The sequence below is a fragment of the Girardinichthys multiradiatus genome, chromosome 21, assembly GCF_021462225.1.
Source record: "Girardinichthys multiradiatus isolate DD_20200921_A chromosome 21, DD_fGirMul_XY1, whole genome shotgun sequence".
Classification (NCBI taxonomy): Eukaryota; Metazoa; Chordata; class Actinopteri; order Cyprinodontiformes; family Goodeidae; genus Girardinichthys; species Girardinichthys multiradiatus.
Genome location: NC_061813.1, coordinates 38,594,570 through 38,619,856, shown reverse-complemented (window position 1 = coordinate 38,619,856; position 25,287 = coordinate 38,594,570). Strand labels below are relative to the sequence as shown.

The 25,287-nt window shown below is 41.5% G+C and overlaps 2 protein-coding genes across 23 annotated transcripts in view; both read left to right on the top strand.

Moving 5' to 3' along the window:
- Nucleotides 1–2,975, top strand: part of LOC124858137 (NACHT, LRR and PYD domains-containing protein 12-like) — a 102,303-nt gene extending 99,328 nt beyond the window's left edge. For 11 of the 22 annotated variants that reach the window (XM_047350000.1, XM_047350001.1, XM_047349998.1 and 8 more), the window contains 2 exons: nucleotides 1,389–1,559; nucleotides 2,578–2,975. In XM_047350000.1, coding sequence (XP_047205956.1) covers nucleotides 1,389–1,559; nucleotides 2,578–2,587 — 181 coding nt within the window. In that variant the 3' untranslated portion in view covers nucleotides 2,588–2,975. The remainder of the gene's footprint in view (nucleotides 1–1,388; nucleotides 1,560–2,577) is intronic. The other 11 variants (XM_047349986.1, XM_047349983.1, XM_047349982.1 and 8 more) reach the window with 5 other exon arrangements.
- A 1,869-nt stretch (nucleotides 2,976–4,844) lies between these two features.
- On the top strand, nucleotides 4,845–24,926 carry LOC124858136 (NACHT, LRR and PYD domains-containing protein 3-like). Its single transcript, XM_047349981.1, has 11 exons — nucleotides 4,845–5,057; nucleotides 5,562–5,679; nucleotides 5,763–5,876; nucleotides 6,970–7,089; nucleotides 9,883–9,952; nucleotides 10,114–10,342; nucleotides 10,467–12,261; nucleotides 12,836–13,009; nucleotides 21,054–21,215; nucleotides 23,465–23,508; nucleotides 23,657–24,926. The coding sequence occupies exons 2-11, from the start codon at nucleotides 5,591–5,593 to the stop codon at nucleotides 24,175–24,177; spliced, it is 3,318 nt and encodes a 1,105-aa protein (XP_047205937.1). The 5' UTR covers nucleotides 4,845–5,057; nucleotides 5,562–5,590; the 3' UTR covers nucleotides 24,178–24,926.
- The last annotated feature ends 361 nt before the right edge of the window (nucleotides 24,927–25,287 follow it).

Genomic DNA, 25,287 nt, shown 5'->3' with positions numbered 1-25,287 from the left:
CTTTGTCAAACTTCCTCCCATGATTTATTAAATAATGAGCAGAAAACATGAAACAATGAGTTGAATTTCAGTGTGGGGTTGCAGCTATTATCCAGAACTTCCCATAATCCAGTGGATTTAGAGCTGATAATGCAGGAAATTCCCACTCCCACTCCCAGCAGCATTATTTAATAATGTTGAGCCAACATAGGCAGCGGTGTGGAACGCAGGAAGAATCCCAGAAACTCTCTAAGACTTCAGTCCTGGAGACGACACTTGGTGCTCCCATTCTCCTCCTCTGTACGAGGCTACGAGCTCCTGGTGCTGCTGTTGCATCTCTCAGTAACATCTACAGAGAGGGTGGATGATCTGGACTGGAAGGTGGAGGCATTATTAGGCTTTAGTGTCCCTGCCCATCAGCTCCAATGTTAGTAGCTGTATGTTTGGGTTTTCATCCAGTGAATATTTTCCTTGTTTTAATGGCTTGTGATCAAATGGTTTTATTAGAAATAAGAAGAAAAACTGCTGATAAAGAGGAAGATAGAAGACATGAAAAATACTGATGGTTCATTTATTTTAATGGTTTTAATCTCTTTAAACCTTCATCAGATCAGTTTTTCCACATTTTCTTCATGATGACTTTAAAACACTTCAGTTCATATTTCTGTGAATAATTTGATAGAATTCAGCTGAAAAACAAAGTTCATATCTTCTATTCTAGTAAATATTTTCCTGAGTTTGTCCCTGGACTTGGAGCCAGTGTTTAATTGTGTCCCTCTGTGTAACTGAGTTGGACCCCCTGATCTAAGGTCAGAACAGGACAGCATTCGGACCCCCAGTGTGTATAAATCCCCCTCATGTGAAGCAGGTCAGAGGGGATTCAACCCAATTTAGAAAAGTGAATTTCAGCTCCTGGAATCTGTCTGACAGTAACAAATATATAATCACTGATTGATGCTTCAACACTTTTAGAAGCTCTGGAATGATTTTACTGACTAAAATACTCAAACACAACATGTCTCAGCACCAGGTTTGGGTTCTGTGTGTTTCAGCTCTTCAAGTCAGTTTTCCATGAAATATTCTCCATGACATCATGTTTTTATGGCTGTAGAATAATTCAAATAGTTGAATTTATCTGCATTAATCTACATTTGTTCATATTTTCTCCAAAATTCCTCCTGACTTGATTGTTTTCTGTGAAACTTGAATAATTTGGCTGCAGAACCTGAGTTTGTATTGATGGAGCTGCTGGTGGAGCTGACAGAGTTTAAGAGCTGAAGTCAGCAGGTCTTTATTGAAGCAGCAGCATGTTGTCATTAATATTAATGAGAGTTCTTTAACTGGTTCTGTTGGACTGTTTTAACCTGCATCCTGTTGGCTTCAGCTCACATGTTTTGTTCTTCATTCAGATTGTGGGACTGCAGTTTGTCAGAGATCAGCTGTGCTTCTCTGGGCTCAGCTCTGAAGTCCAACCCGTCCCATCTGACAGAACTGGACCTGTGTCAGAACAACCTGAAGGAGTCAGATGTTCAGCAGCTGAGGGATCTTATAAAGAGTTCAGACTACAAACTGAATCATGTGTAAGTAGATGTTTGGAGCGAGTCCAGCTGCTGTCAGCAGTACTGTTCTGAAACCAGTTAGGATCACAGCAAAGATCCAGTATTTCCAGTAAAGCAGCAGCTTCTCAGTGGGAGGAGATTGGTGACAGGCTTCCTGATTGGACACAGAGACAACAATCAGCCAATCAGATGAGCCAGAAGCTTGTTGTGTTCCTGTGTTTGTGTTGATGTGAAGATGACTGTTGCTGTTGTGTTCATGTCTACAGGAAATAAAGCTGGATTCCAGCTGACAGCTTCCAACATGTATAGAGACAGTGGTCCTCATTCATCAGACTGTGGTAGCATCAGATCTGATCTCAGACTGTTTGTTCTCTCATTTCAACAGGAAACAACTGATCAGGTTCATCTTTGTCACAGCTCTGAGAGCAGTCTGACTGCAGCCTGGAAACCACTGACTCTTATTTCACAAACCATCATTACATTTAGTGACCATGTGGTCTTTATACAGAGCAGAAGCTCTGCTGAAGTCCACTCATCACATCTGGACATGTGTCCTTCTGTCTTTAGCTTCATCCAGATGTGTTCAGGGACAGCCTCCATGTTTGTTTGTCAGCTGATGTTTCAGAAACAGATGAGATGTTCATCAACAGCCAGAGTTTGTGTGTTTAAATGGAGCAGCAGTTGACATGTAGCAGCAGTAAATAATCACTACAGTGTTGGTGCAGAAATGAAGCCTTCATGACTCTCAGCAGTTGGTTTCCACTGTGGACTGGAGTGAAACCTGCAGAGGAAACAGACCTGATGCTAAAAGTGTGTGCAGGTGTGTGAGCTTGGAGCTCAGTGTGTTCACTCCAACACGTTAACATGAGAGCTGAAAGGAAGCTGGCTACGCTCCACAGCTGCTCCACAGCTGCTCTGAACAGGACTGAAGTCCCTGCTGCTCTTTATACTGGATGTGCTGCATCACTGACTGACAGCTGATGGAGAGAGGCTGGAAACACTCATTGATCTCCTCTGTTGCTCCTTCTTCTCTCTGCAGGTGGAGCTGATGATCTGATGAAGGAGAGAAGCTGAGCTGTGTCCTGATGATCCACAGACGTTGAAGCTGCAGCAGTTTGAGTTTAAAGAGACTGACTGGATCATGATGATGAACTCTGAGTTTAGAGATTTTTATCCTGTTTATTTTATCATGTCTGTCATTTAGTGTCTGATATTGTTTGTCTCTTTAGATCAATGGAGACTAAGAAAAAAACACTTTAGAAAACTATTAGAGAATTTACACAAAGAATCAAGCAAAAACGAGACAAAACCACTGTTCAACATCAGAGAGTCCTCTCTTGATTTTTTTTCACCATCTTTCATTGATCCGAGGTTCACTGAGCTCCTGGCAAGTGGAGCTGCAGCTCTATATGGGATTCTGGGCCGAAAATGGCAGAGGGGAAAGCGTGCTGGCGCGCTGGTAAAGCTCCGCAAAGGAGGACTTCGCACATGAGGAGGAGAATTTTAAATTCTATTCTGGATTTAACAGGGAGCCAATGAAGGGAAGCTAAAATAGGAGAAATATGATCTCTCTTTTTAATTTTCATCAGACCTCTTGCTGCAGCATTTTGAATCAGCTGAAGGCTTTTAACTGCATTTTGTGGACATCCTGATAGTAAAGAATTACAATAGTCCAGCCTTGAAGTAACAAATGCATGGACTAGTTTTTCCGCATCACTCCTGGACAGGATATTTCTAATTTTGGCAATTTCTGATCTGGTGTCATTTTATTTAATGTAAACTCGATTAATTAGAAAGAAAACCATCAATATGCCCATTTAATTAAGGCTTCATTGACAGAAAACCTAAAAATATCAGATGTGTGACTTCCTGACCAACAAAGTAAATAAAGACAAAAACCTTTGCAGAAGAAACCTTCAGTGAAGAACTTTTTGAATAGTTTAGTCTCTAAGACTTAAATCACTGGGAGGGAAATCTGATGGTGGAGATTATTCTGCTCTCTGGCGGTTAACAGATGAACCGCAGGAAGTCAGTTTGATGAACATTGAATAATATTCTTTAAGGAGGACCTGCTTCATCATGTAAAACATGTTTTATTAATGTTTAGTTTATCTGTTTATTATATGGAATAAAAACAGGAAGTTCTTTACAAGTTTTATCAAAATAATTGCTTTTTGTGCTAATTAATTGTTTCAGATCATTAAACTAAACTTAATATCAAAGATAACCTGATTAAATACAAAAAGCAGTTTCACACAGAGATATAATTAATTAATTAAATTAAATTCAAAGATACTTTATTGATCCCTGAGGGGAAATTAGAATTTCAGTACAACCCATCCAAACATACATCATGACACAAGACAAGGGGGGGACGGGTCACCGAGGCTTTGCTGCCCACTCACAGGCGCTGCCCTTGTTAGATGAGAAAAGAGGCCACATTAGGTAAGTAGAGGAAAAAAAATCATATTTCACACTTTATCCTTAGCAGGATACAGTTTGAAATTGCAAAAAATCTCAGCACAAAGAAGCAACAAGTTGACAAAACAACATAATGCTGGGAACGGTGAAGGTGGTGTGAGGGGGTGCATATGTTTATCTTGAGCATGTGTGTGTGTGCAAGTGTGTGTGTGCAAGTAAGTCCATGAAGCACTGTCACAGAGGCCATTGTCCTTGATGATACGTTGGAATGTTCATGTTAAGGGAACAAAGCTATCGATACCAACTACATCTAGGCCTGATTACCAGCTGATCTGCAGAATCAAGAATACACTCTATAGAGCCAATATGACAACATGAAGTAGGCTAAAAGATCTCCAACAGCAACACATCAGGCCTGGATCTAGAGAAATCCAGGAACAGATGAGAACCAAAGTCACTGACATCTATCAGTCTGGAGAGGATTACAGGGACCAGAGGAACCAGAAATCTGAACAGAACCACATCAACATGTATGATGATTTATAACATCCATGTATTTTCCTGTTTGACTATGTTGACTATAGTGAGGAAAGAAGAATAAAGAGACTGAATCAGAGCTGGAGGAGTTCTGGTGCTGATGCTGAGCACTGATTGGACTGAAGCCTTTAGTTCTGCTCTCAGTGGTTCCTCTCCAGCTGCATTACTGTTAGATTATTGGATCAGCTGATACTGCATGTTCTGAATGGATCCAGCTGACTGGAAGCATGAAAACAACCCAGGAATGTTCAGATTCCTCAAATAGAAAGAGTTCTGGGTTTTGGTGCTGCCAGAGACCAGAGAGTACAGAACTTTCTTTGGTGTTCAGATTGGCAGCAGGAAGCTGCTGCAGGTTAATTATTGAAAATGTTGAAGTCATAAAGTTACAGCAGCTGATCTTTGACCTGAGGTGAACTTTAAGACTGATTTCAGAGTGAAAGCAGCTTTTAGACTCAGAGGACCGGTGACGGAGAAGACGTCCAGGAGCTTCTCTTCTTCTACACAGACCTGGTCCAGACAGCAGAGAGCTGCAGAGTGAAGAAGTTCATGAGAAGAAGCTGAGTAAGTCCCTCTTTGTTCCTTCAAGTCTCCAAGCAGAGATTTAGTCTCCTGATGAGACACGAGTCAGATCATATGAGACTGCAGAGCAACAGTCTGTGAGTTGATGAGGAGCTGCAGGTTGTTCCCAACTGGAAATAAATCCCACTCTACACTTCCATCCCATCTGCTGCTGCTTTCTGCTCCAACAGACCAACTCTGACTGCAATGTGCTGTTGATCTCTGGGAAAACTCTCAGACTGGAGTCCTGACATCAGATCCTGGTGCTGGACCGGACTCTGATACTGGACTCCAGTTTAATCTTTAACTGGTTTTATGGCAGATCAGAGTTCATGTTTGGAGCGTCTGTTGGTGAAGGTGGAATAATGCTGACTCATCAGTCACTGACTGCAGGGAGATTTCCATGAAGAAGGTTTAACAGAGAGCAGTGAGCGCCCCCTGCTGGTTTCTGTCAGTGTTGTTGATCAGAGTTGATGTTCAGCTGAATGATGAGTGTTTCCTCCTCAGATGAAGGTAGAAGGTGTGAACTGAGCAGCATGGATCAGTGTGACGACAGAGAGGACAGAGTCCCTCCCTCTAAAACCACTCTGTGTGGAGAACATGAGGACCAGAGCAAAGTTCAGAGGTCAGATCACCATCTCTAACTGTCCAGGACTCTTCTCCATGTCAGAGCTCAGTTCTCACATCACCAACCATCTTTATTCACAGGAAACGATCAAAACCAGAACCTGGACCTGAACCCAGCTGTGTGTCCTTAAAGAGCAACAGGTCAAAGGATCTTTTTATTGGTTTTAAATCAGCCCAACATTCAGCTGCAAACAGGTGAGCTGTTTCTAAATGTTCAAACTAATTAGTTGAAACTAACTTCATTCCAACATATTAATGAGAAAACAACTCTTTCTCACACATGTCTGTGTTCACATGTGAAGCAGTGTGTGATGGATGCTAAATCATGGAAATAATCAAACCATTGTATTATTGTGATGATATGAAATGATCTTGTTAGATGATATTGGAGCTAAAATCAGTTGTTCTTCCATCCAGTTGAATCATTCTGTATCACCTTGTGTCACATTAGTTCATCAGAGTTGGTGCTTCTGCAGAGCTTAAGGTGACTGCACATGTAGGCAAGTCATGATGCTGATTCAAGGATTAGATGTCAACTAAATAATCCAAACTAAATCTGATGGAAAACATGATCTCTCACTGTTATCTGCAAACATCAGTGAAATCAACAGCTTCTAAAGTACATTTGTGTTCATTCAAAATGATCATCAGTCTTATTATCAGCAAACTGCTCCACAGTCTCCTTCAGCAGCCACTAAATGTCATCAACAATACAAGATCATCTACGTGCTGCTGTGATGAAGTCTGATGATGAGAACAAGATCAATGTTTTACAAGACATTTAGTGTGGATTACTTGATTTATGAAAGGTCCTTGAATGCACCACCATGGCCTGTATGACCATAAAAAGCTTTCCAGAAGCTCAGAAATGATGAGCTGAGAATAAAGCTGCTGCTCTAAAGGGGTTCCATCATCAGTTTAAGACTAGAAGAAGTAAAACAAACGATAAGAAGTTAAATGAACTTGTTTCTCCATCAGCAGTTCTGACTCTGATCCAAAGGAAGAAAGTTTGTCAGGATAGAAGATCAGAACACATCAAACACTGTTCTACAGAAAAACTTTCTGATTATTGTTCAGTTCCTGCTACCAAACCAAAACATCATCCCTTATTAATGATCATCAGAGCTAATTATTAATCCATCATTAATATACGGTTTACAGTGAAACCAGGAATATTTGGATCCTCTTCAAACAAGAGCCACTGTGAGACACTTTAGAGTTCTGAGCTTCAGGGTTTAACTTTAAATACATTATTAGACTAAGTTTGAATTCAGTGTTTTTCCTTCAGGATCCAAAAATCCCTCAAACCAGAACCAGAACCAGAACCCAGCTGTGTGTCCTTAAGGAGTGATGGTTCAAAGGGTCTCCAAGTTAATTTTAAATCAGAGCAACCTTCTGCTACAAAGAGGTGAGCTCTGTCTAAATGTTTTAACTGTATGAAACTGAACTGATTCAGTTTGAAATGTTTAGATTCCACATTTTTCCACATTTTTATTCCTATTTATGAAACTGTTTGTTTTTGCTGGAAGCTTTTCCACAAATTCAGTCTCCAGTGAGTTCAGGGTAAACATTGTTGGAGGTGTTTCTAAGTGTCTATAGTTCACCTGTTGGTCCAGCAGGGGTCAGGCTGATTCCAGCTGAAGACATAATTCAGGTTCACCATTTTAAAGAAATAATCAATGACAAAATAAGTGTGTTCCCAGTTCAGCCTCTAGTGGATTGTTTTGTTCTTGAATTTGTGCTTCTGATGTTTTTCTCCCTCAGTTTTAATTCATATGTTGAATCAGACGACTTTTAAAGAGAAGAACTAAAGGAGGGCAGATAATACAAGATAAATGACCAAATTAACAACCAACCCTTTTTATCTGATCATATTTAACTCGTAGGTTTTAGTGTGAGACGTAAATAAATAGAAATGCGCAAATGTGTATTTTTACTGCTGGTGAAGATATGGAGCAAAAACAAAATAATTCACCTGTGGAAATACCTGAACTGTCCTTATTAAGGTCCAGTTTTATTTTAAATTAATTTCTTTTTTGCTTGAATCTAAAATCTAAAATTAAATCTGGGTTTTCTTTTATAGAAATGAATAATGTTTCTACTTAAAGTCAAGAAATGAGTTGTTGCAGCCACCTTCTTACCACACAACAACATTATTACTGTACATGAATCCTCCTGTTAGCTGTCAAGAAAATGAGGCAGTTTGTCCTTGAAACTCTCAAGAACTCAGGAACAGGAAGTCGAGGAGGGCTGAATGGGAGGTTCAGATGGTGACGATGAAGATAATGGTGAAGCCGACGGCTGCAGGGAGTCTGTGATGCAAATATTGAGGACCAAAGATCTGGTCCTACTGCTTCAGCTACAGATGTAAGAACTGCTGCTGCAGACGAAGGAACTGCTGTTGCTGCTGTTTCTGTAGACGGGGACCTGGAAGCTGCGAAGGCAGATTCAAGGATTTTAATTTGTCATACCAGCTCACATTTACATGTTAGGGTATGAAATTCAGACTCAGGTCACAGTCAAGAAGCCTAATACTTAAGTAAACAATCAAAAGGCAAAGTATTTTTTTTATTTATTTATTTATTTTTATTCTCAAAGGTAGAGTATAAATAGTGAAGCTGAAATTAGCTTTGCAAAGTACTAAATACACACGTAAAGCATGAGATGTGGAAGCTGTTCTATGCTGAATCTTTATTGAGGCTGGGATCAGGCTCGGGTGTTCTGAGGAGATGTGGTTTGAATTCAGGACCACTCAGGGTAAACATGGAGTGGCCTCAGCTGGAGTCAGGAGACATGAAATAATAGAATATGGCAACAATAAGGAACAAAAAAAACAAGAAGGAAATTATGAAATACAAAAAATACAAATACAAAACCTAACTCCAGCATCATGACAGCAGCTCACTGTGGCTCAGAGATTTTAAACACATTTTAAGGAAATTAAAAAAATTCGGGAATGGCTGTTGATGTTATTAATGTTTTATTATTGTCTTCTGTTTATGTTTTGATATTTTGAAATTAATTAAATGAGGGAGAGGTGGCCTAGTAGTTAGAGCATGGCATTTGTATTCTGGGAAGGCTGCAAGTTCCTTGGTTCAAATCCTACAGACTTAGACCCACAATGCTCCCAGTTTTGGAATGTGTTCAAACAAACGTGTTCAAAATTAAATTAATAAATGTGTTCAAAATTAAATTAATGAATGAACATTATGAAATAAGTATCTACATCAATAAATAATAGATAATTATTTAATGTGACAATGAAATAATTGAATTCATATTAAATTCTCTTCTCATTATTATGACATATTTTTCATTTTCCATTAAAAATCAGCTTTATAATATAAAATAATTTTCATACAACATTTTTACCTAATAATTGAAATTATTGTTGAGGCTATGTTTATGTAACTCCTGCTGTTTATTTATTTATTTCAAAATGGCATTTTTTAAAAGTGAACTTTTATTTAAAAAAGCCAGCTTTTATTTTATAAGGGTGATTTTTCCCCATGGCCATTTATTTAATAAGTTCACTTTTCAACTGAATGACTGTGGGGCCAATCAGCATCAACGGGTTGGACCTGTATCCTCATTGGCTGAGCCTTACATAGAGATTAGTTTCCTGGGTACCTGCTCCCTGAGCAGCTACTGCGCCAGCTCAAGGTTTAGGAAACTTAATTCTGCTCTGGTTACCTTAGTAGATCAAATTGATTGGAATAATTTATCATAAGATGCCATTTTGAGTTGTTTGGATGACATCTTTCAAATGATCGGGATGATAATTGCTCTCTAGAACTTTAGCATTGACAACGCCATTGTAAATCCCCTAAGAGCCATTGAGCACCATGTCCAAATGGAATATGCAGCACAGCATAAGACTTTAGTGCTGTCTGGCATAACCATCGCGGTTATTGCTGTTATGTTTTCTGTCTCAGCACAGTTCATTGCGGTCATGTCAGCAGATGTTAGCCCTCTCTTAAAGATTAGCTTCGCGCATACAAGGTGCATTATGGTAATAGAGCAGACCTATCCAGGCAACAGTTCAGAAATTAAGAGGAAAACAGAACATATTTATAATTTTCACATTCATGTTTTATGGAAAAAATAAATATTTAATAATTTTACTGTAGATTTTTGGAGAAATAACGGCTCAAAGCGACTACTAATGCTTATCTGTTATATACTTTTATGTCACTTTCAGCAATTTATTTCTCCAGAATCATGAGAGGTCTGCCCAGCAGCATCAAACCCAGCTGGACTCCATATTTATGGTCTGTACATGTACAACAACTACTTCTCCATCGGTTCTGTTCACAGTCATCTCCATGCTGCACTTTGTAGACCAGAGGACTGTCAGTCTGTCCAACATGGACCTGATGTTTGGCTCCATGATCTCAGTCTAATGTGTCCTTCATGAACTGTTCTGTTCCAGCTGCTGGAGGACAACATTGTTACTTTTGTGAAGAATGAGCTGAAGAAGATCCAGAAGGTTGTGAGTCTAGATTACCCAGAAGGCTTAGAAAGTCAGTGGGAGGATGAGGAGGTGTTGGAAGGTGAAGATGAAGAGCAGAGGAGGAGCAGCAGAGAGGCTTTTGAGAAGATCACATTGAACTTCCTGAAGAAGATGAAGCAGGAGGAGCTGGCTGAACGTCTGCAGAGCAGTAAGAGGATTTCTCTACAGATTTAACCTGCATGATAAATGCTGAATTTATTTCAGTCTTAATAGCAGAAAAACAGATATTTAAATGCTCTATTTATTGCTAATAATAGTTTGTCTTCCTTCAGGGTTTCTTTCCTCAGTTTGTCAACATAAACTTAAATCTGGTCTGAAGAAGAGGTTCCAGTGTGTGTTTGAGGGGATCGCTAAAGCAGGAAGTCCAACCCTTCTGAACCAGATCTACACAGAGCTCTACATCACAGAGGGAGGGACTGGAGAGGTCAATGATGAACATGAGGTCAGACAGATTGAAACAGCATCCAGGAAACCACACAGACCAGAAACAACCATCAGACAAGAAGACATCTTTAAAGTCCCACCTGGAAGAGATCAACCAATCAGAACAGTGATGACAAAGGGAGTGGCTGGCATTGGGAAAACAGTCTTAACCCAGAAGTTCACTCTGGACTGGGCTGAAGACAAAGCCCTCCAGAACATCCAGTTCATATTTCCATTCACCTTCAGAGAGCTGAATGTGCTGAAAGAGAAAAAGTTCAGCTTGGTGGACCTTGTTCATCACTTCTTTACTGAAACCAAAGAAATCTGCAGCTTTGAACACTTCCAGGTTCTGTTCATCTTTGATGGTCTGGATGAGAGTCGACTTCCTCTGGACTTCCACAACAAGGAGATCCTGACTGATGTTACAGAGTCCACCTCAGTGGATGTTCTGCTGACAAACCTCATCAGAGGGAATCTGCTTCCCTCTGCTCTCCTCTGGATAACCACACGACCTGCAGCAGCCAATCAGATCCCTCCTGAGAGTGTTGGCATGGTGACAGAGGTCAGAGGCTTCACTGACCCACAGAAGGAGAAGTACTTCAGGAAGAGATTCAGAGATAAGAAGCAGGCCAGCAGGATCATCTCCCACATGAAGACATCAAGAAGCCTCCACATCATGTGCCACATCCCAGTCTTCTGCTGGATCACTGCTACGGTTCTGGAGGATGTGTTGGAGACCAGAGAGGGAGGAGAGCTGCCCAACACCCTGACTGAGATGTTCATCCACTTCCTGGTGGTTCAGACCAAAGTGAAGAAGGTCAAGTATGATGGAGGATCTGAGACAGATCCACACTGGAGTCCAGAGAGCAGGAAGATGCTTGAGTCTTTGGGGAAACTGGCTTTTGATCAGCTGCAGAAAGGAAACCTGATCTTCTATGAATCAGACCTGACAGAGTGTGGCATCGATATCAGAGCAGCCTCAGTGTACTCAGGAGTGTTCACACAGGTCTTTAGAGAGGAGAGAGGGCTGTACCAGGACAAGGTGTTCTGCTTTGTCCATCTGAGTGTTCAGGAGTTTCTGGCTGCTCTTCATGTCCATCATACCTTCATCAAGGATAGAGTTAATCTGATGGAAGACCAAAACAAAATGTCTGCTTTGTCTAAATTATCTAAGAAACCAACTCTAACAAGTTTCCATCAGAGAGCTGTGGACGAGGCCTTACGGAGTCCAAATGGACACCTGGACTTGTTCCTCCGCTTCCTCCTTGGTCTTTCAGTGGAGACCAATCAGACTCTCCTGCAAGGCCTGCTGACAAAATCAGCAAGTAGGTCACAGACCAATGAGGGAACAGTTCAGTACATCAAGAAGAAGATCAATGAGAACCTGCCTGCAGAGAAAAGCATCAACCTGTTCCACTGTCTGAATGAACTGAATGATCGTTCTCTGGTCCAGGAGATCCAACAGTCTCTGAGTTCAGGAAGTCTCTCCACAGATAAACTGTCTCCTGCTCAATGGTCAGCTCTGGTCTTCATCTTACTGTCATCAGGAGAAGATCTGGATGTGTTTGACCTGAAGAAATACTCTGCTTCAGAGGAGGCTCTTCTCAGGCTGCTGCCAGTGGTCAAAGCTTCAAACAAAGTTCTGTAAGTTCTGACAGAATTTGTGTTTTGACACCAGGAGCTAAAACCAGGAAAGAGTGACTATTATCCTGGATGTTCTGCTCAACAACTAAGGATTTATTAGAAAGTATAAATGTTAATGTTTGAATGTCAGTTCTCTCAAAATGTGTTTAATAAAAATAAATAATGTTTTAGAAAGTAACATTTTTATTCCCCAAGACCCGACTGACAATCTGGTACCAAAATGCTTCCTCTCATAAAAGTGGAAGAAAAATGCTTAAATGTAATTATTTATTTTTCACTTTTAACACATAAATTCTTATAAGTTTTTTCATATTTCATATTTAGAAGTTTTGTCATGAGAGCTTCAGATTTATTTCAAAAGGGAAAAACATAAATTATTCAGTATTTTCCAGTGTTTCATATAAAAATATAAATATCTGTTTTAAGGTTCTGACATGGATTGCATTGCTTTAGAGTTTCTGAGTTCTTATTTCATGAAGCAGTTTTATCTGTCTTGTTTAATACTATAAGATGTTTTTGTTTAGTTTTATTCCATCAGAATTGTTCTTATTCATTTGGATCTCTGTCTCTTCAGATTGAAGAACTGTAACCTCTCAGAGAAAAGCTGTGAAGTTCTGGCCTCAGTTCTCAGCTCCCAGTCCTCTAATCTGAGAGAGATGGACCTGAGTAACAACAAGCTGCAGGATTCTGGAGTGAAGCTGCTGTCTTTTGGACTGAAGAGTCCAAACTGCAAACTGGAAACTCTCAGGTATCAATGCCTTTGCTGGTTTGGACATCATGTATCAAGAGAGAGAAAGAGAGAAACTGACAAACACCTATTTTCTTTGCTACTGTTTGATTTTGTCTTAATAATGAATTTTAATGAAGTTTATTTATTAGAGCAGTATTTGTTTTGCTTACTTTTATTTTCATCACAATAAATACCACAAAATATTGTGATATATTATAAAGTCCACATTCCCCATGTTCAGTATCCACAGTAACCCGCAAAGAACAACAAATATCTTCTCTTTTGCCTTCACTTTGAAGACTTTTGTTAAAATAATGTTGCACAGTTGGTGGTATCATATTCCAGAGTTTTCCTTTTCTATTCTTCCTTTACAGGAACACATCAGGCATCTCTCAGTAACTGAGAAAGGTGTAGAGCAGCTAAACAGCATTGCAATAGCTAGCAGTCAGCCCCATGTAATAGACTGATTTTTTGTCACATGGCACATATGAAAGATGGCTGTACAAGAGTGCACCAAGCAACCTGACCTACTCTTTTCAACTTAGTTTTGACTTAACGTTGCATCGGTTTTCACAGCCCATGAACCCAGCTGGCCCAAGAGGAATTCTCTGAAGTTTCCTCACTAGCCACTCCAGGCCTTAATATAAGATTCTTGTATTGACATTGCAATACACAGAACATACACGAGATTCAGGTGCAATGAAATAGATAATATAAGAGTACAGTTCCTTAACCTAAGGGGATTTGGTCACCTTGCAGAGTCCCAGACCCTTCCCAACCCAATTAACATGCACACACAGGATGCACACATTCAAATCACACACAGTATTAAGTTACTGCACAGTGTTAACAGTAAGTTTCATGCAGTGTTTACACAGTGTAAGTTAATTGCCGTGTTAAGGTAGTCACAGTGTTAAGAGTTCTACATAGTATTAGGTTGTTTCATTAAGTTATTTCACAGTGTTACTTTATTGTACGTTTATATAGACATTAGGTTGTTCTGCAGAGTTCAGTGTGTCAATGGCTTTAGCATGAAAACTGTTAGCCAGTCTTGTGGTTCATGCTTTAATGGAACCATATCTGATCAAACAGTTTATGAGCTGAATGTTAACGGTGCTTGCTGATGCTTGATGCCTTCCGAAGCATCATGAGGTGTAAATGTCCTCTAAGGTGGACAGGTTTGAATTGATGATGTGTCTGGCTGTCTTCATGACTGATTGAAGAAACTTTTTTGGCTGCTGGCCTGCTGCTGTACCACGTGATGATTCAAGAGGCTAGGACACTTTCATTATTTTTGTGCTTTTTTATTTAGTAATTGGTGTCTATGTGAGGTCCTCTGAGATGTGTGTACCCAGGAATCTAAAACTGGAGGCTTGCTCCACTCTGTCATTATTAATAAGAAGTGGCAGATGCTGCTTCTCCTGTTTCCTGAAATCAATGAGTTAATTTGTCTTTTTGGTGTCTTTATTATCAGGTTATTGTCTGAACACCAGTCAGTCCCTGTACTTCCTCTCTGTAGGCGCTCTGTATTGCCTCCAGTAAACACCCCTACCACTTTGGTCTCATCTGTTGTGGGAGGTCAATTGTCGTGTGTGTACCCCAAGAAGAGAAGGGGGCTCAGCACACAGTCTTGTGGTGAGCCAGTGCTGAGTGAGACACTGGAGTGAGCCCCCAGTCTGACTGATTGTGACCACTCAGTTAGGTAGTCCTGAGTCCACAGGCAGCTGTTGTGCTCAAGGCTGAGGTTAGATATCTTGAAGAATAGTCTGCAGGGTAAGTTGGTGTTGAAAACACTGTCTGTCTACAGACAACAGCCATGCATGTGGTCCGTGGCAGTTCCAAATACAACAGGGTAGATTGAAGTGCAATGCAGTTGGCGTTGTCTATTGATCTACAGGGGTTGGACAATGAAACTGAAACACCTGTCATTTTAGTGTGGGAGGTTTTATGGCTAAATTGGACCAGCCTGGTAGCCAGTCTTCATTGATTGCACATTGCACCAGTAAGAGCAGAGTGTGAAGGTTCAATTAACAGGGTAAGAGCACAGTTTTGCTCAAAATATTGAAATGCACACAACATTATGGGTGACATACCAGAGTTCAAAAGAGGATAAATTGTTGGTGCACGTCTTGCTGGCGCATCTGTGACCAAGACAGCAAGTCTTTGTAATGTATCAAGAGCCACGGTATCCAAGAAGAATGGCTTAAAATCCCTCTGACCACTGTGCAGGACTTGTATATGTCATTCCCAAGACGAATTGACGCTGTATTGGCCGCAAAAGGAGGCCCTACACCATACTAATAAATTATTGTGGTCTAAAACCAGGTGTTTCAGTTTCATTGTCCAACCCCTGTAGCTGGTCGGTAGAAAAAGAAGAGGAAGTGGGACTTGTGCAAAATGCTGTTCCCCCACAAAGATCTGTGTTATCTGTTTTTTGGGGAACTTTAGGTTGTACTGGGTACAAAAATGCCCATGACCTAAAAAGTTCCCTTCTGAACTCTTCAAATGGCTAACTGACCAGATGCCTTTAACATACCACTCTCAAACAATGACTTCCTGTTGACCAGTACATACCCGTTGTTCCAAATGGGAATGTTGTGTGGAGTGAAGATATGTTTGTAAATTAATTTCCAAAATATTAAAACTTGCTGATGAAACACAGAGAGTTTAACTTGCAAAGAATTACAGCTTAAGTCACAGTGTAAAATAAAATCCATTCCCTCCATTTTTTGAAAATAAAATTGAGAATTATAAGCCAAAATGAATCTGTATTTTTAAGGAAAGCTTTCAGCCACTTCAATTTAAAGACTCTTTAGGACAATTTGAGGAAATTGACTTCGGTACACTTTGCTCTCAAGTCATTTTTTTTCACATATATATATAAATGATAAAAAATAATCCAAGTATGCATGGTGTTGTTTTCAGAGCAACAGCCAGGCGAAAGAAACTGTCTCTGTGGCGGCTGGTTTTAGCAGGCAGCACTCAGTAGCACTGACCTGGCGCTCGAAGTCTGAACAGTTTTTGTGCAGGGTGAATTGGGTCTGCAGAGATTTTAGCAGCTTTTTTCTTGACCCTAGACCTGTTTAAGTCCTGGACGGTCAAGGTCAGCCCTGATGATCCTCTCTGCAGACCTTGTTGATGTGTTCTGTGTTGTGTTTTTAAAGTTAAGACAAACTTTATTCAAAGGGTGGTTTTAAACACAGAAGATCGACCATAACGCGCCATCAACACTTATGCTTTTTACACTTTTATTAGTGGTATTTTAAAGGAATATGCTTGATTCTTGTAACCAGCTACAAGCTTCTTTTGTTAGCTCCAACTGCTAACTGCTAAGAACAGATGCTCGCCCACTTTATGAGTCAGCTGAAGATCATTCACCCAGAAAAATTGTTAGTTTCCAATCTAGGAAAAAATATTTCCTTAAATATTATTTTAATAAATGTGATTAATTAAACACCACTGAAGATCATGTACCCAGAAAGGTCGGTTTTATCCTCATTCAAAATAATATTTCCTTAAATATTATTTTAACATTTCCTTAAATATTATTTGTACTAGACGAAGCCAGCTAACTAAACAGCATTGAGAGGTAATCAACCAGAAGGTTGATTTTATTCAGCAAATCATTCTTTAAATTATTTTATTAAAGTAATGTTTATTGGGCTGGTATTCACAGGACAACACCGAATTATTATTTAATGAAATATTAAAATTTTAATATTATATATTAAATAATATGTTCATAATCATAATCACAACAATGGTGAGCATGAGTGGAGGATGTATGTGTCAGTGTTGTAATGTGCAAACACAATAATCTACAGAGCAGAAGGCAGCAGCATACCTGTAATGATTTATAAATATTGATTATGAATATTTATCAAAAACTATATATAAAAATCATAATTCAGAAAAAAGTTATTCTAGCCAAAAACAATTTCTTATAAATAGAAATCAGATACACTCTGGTGTTGCGGTTATTGGGCTCACAGCACTTAATTACAATTTGTTAATTATACGATAAGAACAACTTTATTGATCTCACACTAATGTACAATAGACATTGTAACCAGTAAACATCATTAAGCATCAGTATACAAACAACACTGAGCTACAGTTTCACAAATGTTATCGCCCTAGTTATGATTTGTGGAATTGAACAGTCGGACAGCCGTAGGAACAAAGGATCTGTGAAAACGCTCTTTCCTGCACTGGCGGTGTCTCAGTCTGCCACTGAAGGAGCTGCTCAGCTTCTCAACAGTTGGGGTGCAGTGGGTGAGAGGTTACCTCCATGATGTATATGAGTTTGGTTAACATCCTGCTTTCACTTACCACCTCTACGAAGTCAAGTGGGCAGCCCAGGACAGAGCTGGCCCTCCTAACCAGTTTGTTAAGTTTCTTCCTGTCCCGCTGTGTGCTGCCTGGGGCCAACAGATAGAGGATGGTAGAGGCTACCATCACCATGACAGAGTCATAAAAAGTACTAAGTAGACCCCTGCTCACTCCACAGATCTTCTCAGGTCTTCTCAGGAGATGGTGACTCTGTCCTTTTTTGTACAGAGCGTTTGTGTTATGAGACCAGGCCAGTTTGTTGTTGAGGTGAACACCCAGGTATTTGAAGGTGCCCACTGTCTCAAACTCCTCCCTCTGGATGTTCACCGTTGAGAGAGGTGGTGTATTCCTCCTGAAGTCGATTACCATCTCCTTCGTCTTACTGGTATTCAAACACAAGTGGTTGTGCTCACACCAGTCCACAAAGTCCTTGATGACTGACTGGTACTCTAGCTTGTTCTCCTGAGACACGCAGCCCAAAATGGCTAAATCATCAGAGAACTTCTGGAGATGGCAGCTGCTCTTGTTGTAGGTGGGACTCACCACAGTTCAGAGGTGAGGATGAGCCTCTCCATGGTCTTTATTAGATGGGAGGTCAAGGCGAATGGTCTGTAATGGGCTGGTTCCTTAGCATGTGTTATTTTGGGAACCGGGACTACACAGGAGGTTTTTCATACGACAGGGACCTTCTTCAGACTGAAGCTCAGGTTGTACATGTGGCTGACGACCTCAAAGAGCTGGTCAGCACATGTCAAATTGTTCCTGCGGCCTTTGTTTGTTGTAGTCTCTTCAATTTTTTTCTCACCTGGTCTCTCATGTGGTCTGTGAGGGAGAGAAGGGAGTGGACAGGGGGCTGTGGGATTGCGGCCGTGGGTGTGAAGATGGGGTGCTGTTTATAGATGAGGGTAGTCAGGGGAGTGGGGGAAGGGGTGCCCCTTTTGTTGAAGACTTTGGAGACGTGCAAAGAGGGGGTGACAGGGAGGGGGATAGTGGCAGTGGGGGTAGAACTGAACCTATTGATGTAACAGTTTATTGTATTTGGCCAGGGCTGGTCTCCATTTGCTGTCCCACTAACTCTCTGTCCATAACCAGAAATGTTCTGAAGTCCTCTCCACACGTCTCACGCATTATTTTGCGCCAGCTGCTCCTCTAGTTTCTTCCTGTATTCCTTCTTACATTTTCTGATCCTCCATTGGAGTTCTTGTTGAACTTTCTTTGTTCTTCCCTGTTACCTGAGTTGATAGCCCTCTTCTTCTGGTTCAGATAGGTTTTAAACTCAGGGGTCACCCATGGATGGTTGTTGGAAAAATGCCTTATTTTCCGAGTTGGCACAATGCTGTCTACACAGATATTAACATAATCCATGAAACAATGAGTCAGGCCATCAATATCATCACCAACAGGGCTTTTCTTCCCCGCTCCCTGCTTGCTTGCATTCTTTAACTCTTAACTTTTTATCACCTTGCCAAAATTACGGAAAAGCTGGACTAAAACTACTTCATACCTGTGACTCCCAAGGATTATTATTATTTTTATTTTTTCTAAAGGATTTCGCCATGTTTTTTTTAATTGAACCTGAAAGAAGGACAAGTCGACGTCAGCTAATCAGCACAAGATGCCTTCCTTCACCACATCGGACTTCAACAAACGTGAACAGAAATGGAGTGTTTTGGAGATAAAACTATCAACAGTGAATATTGAGGTAAATATGGGGTACAGCGATAACTCTGCCTGTGATCCCAAACAGTGACAGCCATGTCAACGACTAAGCCAGCAAGCAGAACACCAAGAATAAACCCACCAGCAGCCCCCCCGGCATGTTTTAGGCGCAAGGCCAAAAAATCAAGGAAGACGACTCACTGCAATTAAATAAATTATAATGGCCAGAACTCAAGAGAAATGCCCCCGTTTTACCTGGGAAAAGGAGACTTCGACATAAACAGTTTGAAATAACTTGTGTTTAACGTTCACTGTGATGACTGCCAGCGGGAGCTTGGTGCCGGGAGTCAGGTCAGATATCTCCAAGTATAGCTCGCCTCACCGCCGGGACAGCAGACGGATGTTACTACGGCGGGAGCGGAAAACTCCAAACACGTCGGAGCATGTTTGAAATTAAGCGATGTCTTGATAAATCAAGCAGATATTTCACGTCTACACAGTTATATCCCCACACTAAAAACATTGTAAAAGTTCATTTGTGTCACAGAAAGTGTAATTTTTTACAATTTACTCACAGCTTTTGCCGCTGTGGTCCGCCATGGCTGCCCCTGCTTGACCAATACACTTCGACCCGCAATGAATTATGGGAAATGATGGACCACGAAGGATACTCACGACCCATCCTTCAAATCGGGCAAAAGAAGGACACGTTTGTCGGCCGCATTTGAAGGAGTCTTGGAAGGATTCGTGAAATGGGACAGCCTTCATCGCCACGCTGTAACGTAATCGGCCTACAAATATGTCCTTCGAAGGATCCAGCCCCTGAATTGGGACACAGCATGTGTTTTCCAAAGGTTTTATAACTCTAGTGATGTCAGCGTTACGACGCCAGCTTAGGTGCACTGTCGTTGGGCTGCAATGCATGCTGGGAGGTGTAAAAGCAGATGATGGCCCAGCATACCTGTGGAGGAGGGTGGAGACAAGTTAATTGGCAGTCATGGTTTAAAACTAAGGACCTTACAAGGTTCTCAGGTGTCCCCTATCAGTAATCAGTGCTGGATAAGAAAGATAAACGCCCAACCCAACCACAAGGGTCCTACAGGGTCGTAACATTGGATCATAAATACCGACCATGATGAACCCACCACTGTGCTTCAAAGTTAGGATGATGTTGTTGGGCTTGCAGTTGTTTGATCAGATCCAGTAAATGTGGAACCTTCAGAAATCTGGAAGTTTTATCCAAGGTTGAAATTAATGAAGGTCCAGAATTCACTTCCTGAAATCTTGGTTGACGTCTTTCGTTTTTTTTAATGAAGTCCTAAGAAGGAAGCAGTGTGTTTGAGAGGTTTTAATTACATCCCCAGATGTGCCTCCATTTAAATCTAATGTTGAGATTAACCTATGAGAAGCTCACAAAGCCATGACGTCATCATCATCTGGGGTTTTGCTCATTTGTTTCTAGGTATATTAATCCCAGTGTATGTAAACTTCTGACTTCTGAGAAAGCAGTAAAACATTTCACAGTTTATCTCACATACATTGTGTTGTTCTGACCCGGTTCAGAGGCCACAACAAAAAGGGAGACCCACCATGTAGAAGAGTTTTAAATAGAAATGTATTCAACACAAACTGAGGTTAAAATCAAAGTTTCAAAGATGAAGTGTGAACGTTGGTGAAATCAGTGGTGTATGTGAGCATGAGTGGAGGATGTATGTGTCAGTGTTGTAATTTGCAGCACAATAATCTACTAAACAGGAGGCAGCAGCATACCTGTGGAGGAGGGTGGAGACTAGTTAGTTGGCAGTCAGGGTTTAAAACTAAGGACCTTACCAGGTCCTCAGGTGTCCCCTATCAGTAATCAGTGCTGGATATAAAAGATAAATGCCCAACCCAACCACAAGGGTCCTGCAGGGTCGTAACATTGGATCATAAATACCGACCCAATATAGGGTTTCTATTTTTATCTGAGCAAACTTTGATCATCCTGACTGTTCGGGGATTGAGACAAAGTTTTTATGTCCAAATAACATCTGTTTGTTCTTCTTCTGACTTGTTTCATTTTGTCTCTCAGACTTAGATCCTGTAACCTCTCAGGAAGAACTTGTGAAGTTCTGTCATCAGTTCTTAGCTCCCAGTCCTGCTGTCTGAGAGAGGTTGACCTGCAGAACAACAACCTAGAAGATTCAGGGGAGAAGTTGCCGTCTGGTTCAGACTGTACACTGGAAATATTCAGGTGAAGATTCATCAAACTGGTTCTTCTGGATTTTAATGAGGAACAGTATTCTCTGTTTCACAAATTAAAATGGTTTAAATGCTAAGTTGATGATTTTCTGGTAAATCCTTCTGAGTCGTAAGTTTCTCAACTGGAACAGACAGCAGTTAGTTCATCATCTGTTTCATTGTCTTATTTAGAATCATGTGGGACCAAGATCAAATGCTGTCCTGGTCTCTCTGACTGGACTCTGGTTTTAAGGAATGTCTCTTTAAGTTCACTTTTCTAACCAAACACTTTAGTTCTGACTACTTACAGAACAATGACTTTTGGACCTTATAGAACCATCTGCTCACCAATTCCTGGAAAGTCTGTAGACTCAAGGTGGCCTCCAGAGATACACCTCACTTCAAAGAACATAGCAAGAGGACACAAAGCAAAGACAGGAAAACCTGCTGGAGTCAGACCCTGACCCAGTGAACAAACACACCATCATCCAGTTCCCAGTGGATGATGGTTGCTGGTTCCCCAGTTTCTGGACATCAAACTGGAGCATCTGTGTCCAGAGTAAAGTTACAGCAGAACATAAGAGATTTTAACCTTGTCTGCTTCTCTGAGACATGGATAACCCCAGAGGTTCTGGACCTCACCATACTATGGTCCAATTGTTTTACCCTGCACTGGTTGGACAGAACAGCAAAGGCAGGAACATCACCAGGTGGTGGAGTGTGTCTCATATCTAATAACAGATGGTTTGATGGTGTGATCATCGGAACTTTCCCATTCTGATTTAGCACATCTGGAGCATCTGTCCATCAGTTTAGCTGCTCTGACCGTCCTTCTGGATCAGAACCTTTCCATCAGTAACTAACACAGCTGTCTATATTCCACCTCAGGCAGATAAAGATCTAGCTTTGACTGCACTACATGATGAGCTCAGTGAAGATCAGAACAGTCACCTGGATGCTGCTCCTATCATAGCAGAGGACTTTAATAGTTCAAGTCTCAGACAGGTCAGGACTCTTTGATGAAGATCTTTGAGCAGATGAAGCTGCTGCAGCTCATCTTTCTAGGAAACAGAGCAGAGAGATGCTGAAAAACCTGCTTGATTGTCCCTCATATCATCAAATAGCTTCAGTCTCAGTGTGGATTGATCGATCCATCCATCCATCCATCCATCCATCCATCCACTGTCTTCTGCTTATCCAGGGTTGGTTCACGGGGGCAGCAGCCTAAGCAGACAGACCCAGACTTCCCTCTCCCAGCCACAAGGGTCAGCTCGTCCGGAGGAATCCCAAGGCGTTCCCAGGCCACCCGAGAAACATAGTCCCTCCAACATGTCCTGGGTCTTCTCTGGGCCTCCTCCCGGTGGGACGTGCCCCGAACACCTCACCAGGGTGGCGTCCAGGAGGCATCCTAACCAGATGCCCGAGCCACCTCAACTGGCTCCTCTCGACGTGGAGAAGCAGCGGCTCTACTCTGAGTCCCTCCCGGATGACCGAGGTTCTCACCTTATCTCTAAGGAAGAGCCCAGACACCCTGCGGAGGAAACACTTTTCGGCCGCTTGTATCCGTGATCTCGTTCTTTCGGTCATGACCCAAAGCTCATGACTATAGATGAGGGTAGGAACGTAGATCGACCGGTAAATTGTGACCTTTGCTTTTTGACACGGCTCTTTCTTTACCACAACAGACCGGTATAGTGCCCGCATCACAGCTGATGCAGCACCAATCCGTCTGACAATCTCCCGCTCCATTTTTCCCTCATTCGTGAACAAGACCCCAAGATACTTGAAATCCTCCACTTGAGACAGGACACTCTACTCTTTTCCGGCTCAAGACCATGGCCTCGGACTTGGAGGCACTGATTCTCACACTCAGCTGCGAACTGCTCGAGTGAGAGCCGTCGATCACGAGCTGATCAAGCCAATAGGTCCACATCATTCGCAAAATGCAGAGATGCAATCCTAAGGACACCAAAACGGATCCCCTCAGTACTTTGGCTGCGCCTAGAAATTCTGTCCATAAAAGTTATGAACAGAATCGGTGACAAAGGGCAACCTTGGCAGAGTCCAACCTTCACCGGTTTGACTTACTGCCAGCAATGCAGACCAAGAATGGACCAGACAACGTATGCAGCAGGTCACAGAGTCCAAAAGACCCAGAACCAGTTCTTCCAGCAGCATGTCACAGTGGAATCTGATCTGATCTATTACAATGTCCATGTTTGCTGCTGAAAGAGACTGATGGTCTGACCCTCCTCCTTTCAGGGAGCCTGCTGGAGTCCGATGGTTGAAACCAGGTCTGAGGAAGTGTAAGTGTGTTTTTCATTTGAATCATGACAACAAAGCAGCTCACATTCAACCATCTTCAAACTGTCCATCACTCATTCAGGAGTCATCATCAAAGTGTCAATAAATGATCAATAACTGCAGCTGGATTGTGTTTGTTCTCTCCATCAGATTCCTGTCAGCTCACAATCGACACAAACACAGTGAGCAGGAAACTCCAACTGTCTGAAGACAACAGGAAGGTGACACATGTGAAGGAGCTTCAGTCATATCCTGATCATCCAGACAGATTTGATTTCTGGTCTCAGCTGCTGTGTAGTGATGGTCTGACTGGTCGCTGTTACTGGGAGGTCGAGTGGAGAGGAGATGTTGATATGTCAGTGAGTTACGGAAGAATTAGTAGGAAAGGAGAAAGTGATGACTGTTTATTTGGATATAATGATCAGTCCTGGAGTCTGAGATGCTCTGATGGTGGTTACTATGTCAGGCACAATAAGTCCTCCTCCTCCTCCCCCTCCTCCTCCATCTCTAACAGAGTAGCAATATATGTGGACTGTCCTGCTGGTATTCTGTCCTTCTACAGAGTCTCCTCTGACTCACTGATCCACCTCCACACCTTCAACACCACATTCACTGAACCTCTTTTTCCTGGATTCTGGATCGGTTCTGGTTCCTCAGTGTTTCTGTGTTGAGTCTAAAGAGTCTCCTCCTGTCAGAGAAACACTCTCACTGTTGAACAGATAGTTCAGTCTCTACATGTCTGTCTCTTTCATTCAGAAACATTTTCACATTCAGTCGGTTTCTTTCTGAAACTCTTGGAAAAGATTCTTTGTAAACTTCATCCTCTTCCAGTCCTTTAAAGATGGAAGCTGGGATTATTCCAGGATCCAAAGGTTTGGTTCTGTTTCCAGTCAAAGCTTCATTTAGGGTTTTTCCTCCAATGGTTACAGCGCTATAACAAGACTGCTGCTGGAGTTGGTTCTTTACTGGTTCTTTACGTCTCTTCCAGTAAATGTTTGATCCTGGTTCTTAATATCACCATCAGAAGAAGTTTTAACAATTCTATGTCCAATCTTTTCTGTCATGTTTCTTGTTTGTGTCACTAATGTAGTTTTTCTTCATCTGATCTGAACAGTTTTGTACTTTAGTCCCAGATAAACAGGCTGCCTCCTCAGGATCTGTGGGCTGTGAAGCTCAGGGTTTCTGGACCTGATTTGTGATGAAAAATGATGACGTGAGTGGAGCTGCTGTTTTAACTGCCCAGGTGGTTGTTCAGTTCCTCACTGTTAGTATCTGCTATGTTTTAATGAGCCAGATCAGTTCACAATATGACTTCTGATGAGACTGTTCCTAAAAGAAGAATCATTCCAGACTATCTGTGGCTGAACTGCAGATGATGGAAATGTAAATATTGGAGAATAAAACAGTATTTGCTACCAGTTTTCTGACTGTTATTTTACAGAACATCAAATATGTCTAAAAGGCTAAACCAGTGATGGACTCAGCCAGTTTCATTCTCCTGCAAATACTCATTTGGCCTTTAGTCCCAAGAGAGGAGGACGGGGTGTCCGTCCCAGCAGTCATTAATTGACTACAGGCTGAGGACACACTGGACAGGTCACCAGTCCATCCCGGAGTCAGGCTTGGATCTACCTCACCAAAGTCTAGGTTCTGATTGTTTAAACTGGACCAACTTTGACAAACATTGTAAAAAAAATGGCACGTCTGTTGTTCAGGTTCTATTACTTCAAGTCCTGCCGAACCTGGATCAGCAGAAACCAGTCCCACTGCAGTGGGTAGGG

What these genes read in the sequence shown, in the direction of transcription:
- LOC124858136 (XM_047349981.1), top strand. Translation starts at nt 5,591, where the DNA reads ATGGATCAGTGTGACGACAGAGAGGACAGAGTCCCTCCCTCTAAAACC. An exon ending in CAACATTCAGCTGCAAACAG is followed by an intron (nt 5,877 to 6,969) that starts GTGAGCTGTTTC and finishes TTTTTCCTTCAG; the next exon opens with GATCCAAAAATCCCTCAAAC. An exon ending in AAAGCTTCAAACAAAGTTCT is followed by an intron (nt 12,262 to 12,835) that starts GTAAGTTCTGAC and finishes CTGTCTCTTCAG; the next exon opens with ATTGAAGAACTGTAACCTCT.